The following is a 5,227-nucleotide window of genomic DNA, read 5'->3' on the forward strand; positions in this document are numbered from 1 at the left end:
TTTAATTTGTTGAGATAGCATTAATCACTTGCCTCTGTTAACTCTTAAGCGCGGGCACACACACATTGTCATTTAAATTACTCATTTTTTGTCCTAAGCATTTTTGTGAAGTTTCGGAACAAAAGTTGTGACATTATATTTCATAACAACCTATAGATACATCAAACTAGTATTTTGTTCCACTTGTGTGAAAAGTGAAAACTGCTAATTAATAGCCTGATATTTCTGCAGGTCACGAGATAATACACACTGTTCATGGTCCATTGCAATTCATTATGTGAAAAATAGAAGTAGATGCAGAAACAACTAGCTAAAATAATTTCCCACAAAAAAACTAGATAAAATAATGACTGCTTAGAACAAGACATATTTGATGAAACAATAACCCAGGAATTACCTCTTCTCTTTTAAAAGTTCTCTTAGCTTTGCAATGGATTTCTTTTCATCCCAAGTATCCATATCTTTTGTGAATTCAGCATTGCACGACACCTGTGAGATTAAATCCTTGATGATTTTCTTTGTATCTGGCTTTTGCGAGACCGACACAAAAGCATGACAATCAAAATGCCCTTGAATCTTGCGGTAGACTTCATTCTCCAGCGTTGTCTTTCCCAATCCACCAAACCCAACAATCGACAACACCCTGCGATGATGCTTGTTTTCTTCTTCCAACATCCACTTGTCAAGCTCGTCTCTTGGACCATCAATGCCAACAAGGTGTGCCTCCTCGGCGAAAAGAGCAGCCAACCGGGGATCCACGGTGGTTGTATGGACCGGGGTGCTAGAAGCAACATCATCCAGCTTGTAGCTGGTCTTGAGCTCTTTCACTTCGTTGATACGAAGCTTCAGGTCATCGATTTGGCTGGCAATCCCACGCCGAGCTCCAAGCGTCTTTAGACGCCGAGCAGTCTTGCGGAAGTACTCCTTGAAGCCGCCATCATGACTCTCACCATTGCCGAGGTGGCGAATGAACTTGTCGAAAAGATCCTCAGTATCATAGGCCAACTCCCTCACCAGCGATACCCATTGCTTGACCTGGTCATCAGGGTCCTCTAGCTTGGCGTACTTCTGTAGAGCAGCATGCATGCTGGTAAACTCTGTCCGGAGGGAGCGAATCTCACGGCGGACCCTTTTGAGGCGGCCGCACTCATTGGCAAGCAACTCGGAGAGCTTCCCCAGCAAGGGACCGATCGCGCCTAGTGCAGCGGTCACCGCAGGCGCCATCGATCCCTCGTTTGGGTCTCTGTTTGTGTATCACTTTGAGTGGAGAGAACTCAGATAACTGCAGAACAAAGGGGATGGCAAGCTGCTGTCATTTACTCACCTAACGATGGCTCAACAATCTTAATTTACAACTTTACAAGTAGCTAGCCTATCTACGAGAAGCAACTGGGAATCAAGGAAAACATCAGCAGAACCCGATCGAGCAAAAACATGAGCAGAAGGAATGGAGCAATGCATGAGCAGCACAACACTCATACCTGATGAAGCCCGCGAGCTCCCCGCAGCCTCCGCGTGGGTAGAATTACTATTGTGAAATCAGTGCTCACCAGAGTCCACAGGCACCATGGATTCCTCTTCACTTCATCACTCCATCGATTCTTGTCTCTTCACTCTATCCCTCGTTTGGGTTTCTGTTTGTGTATCACTTTGAGCGGAGAGAACTCAGACAACTGCATGAACAAAGGGGATGGGAAGGTCGAGTCTGTACTAGATGGAAGCTGCTTTCGTTCACTCACCTAAGGATGGCTCAACAATCTTAATTTACAAGTAGCTAGCATCTCCACGAAGCAAGCCGGAAACTGCGTTAGCGAATTAAGATCACAGGACACTAAAGAAAATCGAAGGAAAATAACAACCCTCAATCATGCCCACTTGTACATTTAATTAGAGTTGTTCATTTGTTCTTACGCTACTGGATGCGAGTACGCTCATCGCATCCTAATACAATATTGCAACCGAGGCCCCCAGCCACTTGCCCACTTGTACATTTGATTAGAATTGTTACTACCAAGATTAGTGCGAACAATGGCACAATGCCAATCTCATCCTAATAGTATAATATTGCAACCGAGGTTCCCCATAGTTAATGGAATACTAGCTCCAGATTAAAACATTATGGACCTCTTCATCCTCTGTCAAGCCGTCCGGCTGTGGGCTTGGTGATGAGGGCGCCGCTGACAGTGAATCATGTTAGAACTATAAACGTAGAGATAAGGAGAGATAGAGATAAACTAGTCTAAACACATAATATATTGCCTTGTACTCCAAACCTTTACCCCTCATGTATTTCTATACATAGCCCATCCGAGGGTCAGTTCAATACAACACAATATTATCATCCTACATTTTCCACATGGTATCAGAGCGGTTAGTCTCACGACCCGATCCTAGATTTTCCCACCATTTCCGCACCGCGCCGCCCCCGGGGAGATTAATCTCTTCTTCCCGAGGGTGCGGCATCTGATCTGGTCAAAGATTAGATCAGTTTCATAGACTAGAACGGTTCTATACATTAGTTCAAAATTTTCAGCTTCATAGATTAGATCCTATTTAGCCACAATAAATCCCACAATTAGATCAAATTCTGGTGAAAAGTTGTGCAGAATCGACATCAGGTTAATGTACACGGTTGTGCGTGCGTGCGGCAACGCATGGGGCACGAGGTGGACATCCGCGTCGCAAAGACCAGTTCGTCTGCACCGATCAGGGACGACGGCTTGCAACGACGACCAGCGCCATGTGCGCATGGGCTCTACATCGACAATCCACCCAGCAGTGCGCCGCACGGCTGCAGTCCATCGGCAAGAGCCTACAGCCTCATCGACTCCATGGCCATGCACGCATCGAGCAGCAAGAACACGGCCGTGTGCACATGCATGCGTGCGTGGCAACACTGGCCACGGGGCTGACTCGCCATGATGAACATGTGTATGTGCATGGCACGAGCCGTGGACTCCAACCACGGCCATTCTGCAGGGTCGACCGGCAACGTGGGCGCCTCGCCGCTGTGCGGACACGCGCGTCCGATCACGGGAGGGCGTGGCTCGCACGTAGAGAATTCGATCTGATCTACAGTGGTTCGCAGGCTTATGCGCCAGAGTCCGCTCCATAAGATCTGCAGCTACCACGGTACGTACATGACGGCTACACGTCCGGCTACACCGAGCCGAGCATCGCACGACCGAGGCCAACAACAATTCTTCACCGAGCCGACCGATCTGCACTGCATCAAGCCGATCTCCACCGACCCCGCGCCGCTTCGTCAAGCTGTCCAACTACGCCAGGCTACGAGCCAACATACTTCCTCGGCACGGCACGGCATCGACACTTCGTCGCCACGAGGGACGCCTCCAATGCGGCGCATCATCGTTGACAAGTCACTGCAACCCCATCACCGACACTTCAACGCCAAGGTCTTCATCAACATGGTCCTCATCAACATCTTTGTCAATACACCGCCACCACCTTGTCCACAAGATGGACACCTAGCGTCCTTCGACAGAATTTTCTGCAAGACGCGACCACAACGACGGCAATGACCGCGTCACGACGACGGCATCGACCGCGTCATCCACGACGGCACGACTGCATCGACATGGTGTCACTACAGTGACGACCCTACACGGCCGCACAGTTCTGGCAAAACCGATGTGTGCTCGATGGTCTTCCTCCGGTCTTGGCAAAACCGGTGGACTCACGCCGACGGCACCCTCTGACATCCGCAAGGTGCATCGTCCACGTCTGCAGCTCCGTCATAGTGCATTTTTTTGCGCCTCCGGCTTTATGCGGTTTTATCTCACGACGACCACACCATCGACCACGACTACCTCGACCAAGGCTGCATCAACATCGACACACACGACCACATCTACATCAACACATCGGCGACAACTCCAATCAACAGCGTCCGCGTCGTCACCAGCATCCACGCCACTCCCGCTGTGACTGCGGGAGAGAATAGAGGAAAGACAAGGGGGGCACCAGAAGGGGACGCAGTCACCACCCTAGGTGTCGACCTATCAGAGACTAATGACGATGGCGCAGCGGAGAAGATGACGGAAGCGCAAGACTTCAAATTCAGTCGTAATTATCCGCTTCCCTCCCGCTATGACTGAGGGGGAATGTTAGAAGTATAAACGTAGAGATAAGGAGAGATAGAGATAAACTAGTTTAAACACATAATATCTTGCCTTGTACTTCAAACCTCTACCTCTCATGTACTTCTATATATAGCCCATTCGAGGGTCAGTTTAATACAACACAATATTATCATCCTACATTTTACACAAACCATAATAGTGACGGACCCAACAACATTACAGGCAACTACTTTTCCATAAACATGCTCATGTGTACAGCAATATCGAGACAATCCAAGTTTACTACAACCTCTGAGCTAGCTGCAGAATTGTTTAAGGTTGGCCGATTCCGCTATGTTACCAGAGGCAATATACAGAGCCAACGAACAGTATCACTGTCAGATAATAAAACAGTGATCTGAATTTGCCGCCATAACGAGATGAAGCAACCGAAGTTATTGGCATTGGATAATCGTTGAAGGCCTTTCATCCATCTGCCCTCATTCAGGCCTTGAGTAACTGTAGCGTTCTTTCCTCGAGCGAGGTTAAAATGGTAGGAGCCAAAGCCTTGGGTGCTTGATTGTTCAGCAGTCTGCCAGACCAGAATATGGCCCCTTCACCATTTTCCAACTGACATGACAGTCGATGCATTGAAAAGGGCCCAGTCAGTGGAGTTGCAAGGAAGAGCCGAGCCATTCCAAGGGCAAACTCGAGCCTTCCAAGAAAGCCAAGGCCATCTGATGCAAAGGGCACGACTGAATAAACTTAGGAGTACCTAGAACTCATCTAGATGAGATATAATTTGGTCTCATTTACTTTGAAAACAAGAACAGATACAACTCACGTCAGCATACACGCATCTTATAGCATCACATCCAATGGTTATAAAAGGAAAATGAGACCAAATTATATCTCATCTAGATGAGTTCTAGCAAAACTGATAAACTTAAGTTCTTGACACCAGGTCCACCAATGTGCTTCGGGAACAGATTTGTTTCCAATTCGTAACCTCCACTGGCCTCTTCATCTCCTCTCCACAGAAAGCTTCTTCTAATCTAATCGAGATAATCCACTTTGAGGGGGCAAACAGGGTAAGATAATAGGTAGCGATCGAAGTGAGAACAGAGTTGGCGAGGGTCAATCTG

General features: G+C 47.9%; 1 protein-coding gene across 1 annotated transcript in view; it reads right to left on the bottom strand.

Annotated features, from left to right (window-relative positions):
* LOC119317339 (disease resistance protein RGA5-like) overlaps positions 1-1,720 on the bottom strand; it is a 4,903-nt gene extending 3,183 nt beyond the window's left edge. The window contains exons 1-2 of the mRNA XM_037591777.1: positions 1,482-1,720; positions 398-1,282 (exon numbers count right to left, since the gene is read on the bottom strand). Of these exons, the coding sequence (XP_037447674.1) occupies positions 398-1,224 (827 nt within the window). The 5' untranslated portion in view covers positions 1,225-1,282; positions 1,482-1,720. The remainder of the gene's footprint in view (positions 1-397; positions 1,283-1,481) is intronic.
* Positions 1,721-5,227: the final 3,507 nt, after the last annotated feature.

The sequence above is a fragment of the Triticum dicoccoides genome, chromosome 1B, assembly GCF_002162155.2.
Source record: "Triticum dicoccoides isolate Atlit2015 ecotype Zavitan chromosome 1B, WEW_v2.0, whole genome shotgun sequence".
In the NCBI taxonomy this organism is placed as follows: domain Eukaryota; kingdom Viridiplantae; phylum Streptophyta; class Magnoliopsida; order Poales; family Poaceae; genus Triticum; species Triticum dicoccoides.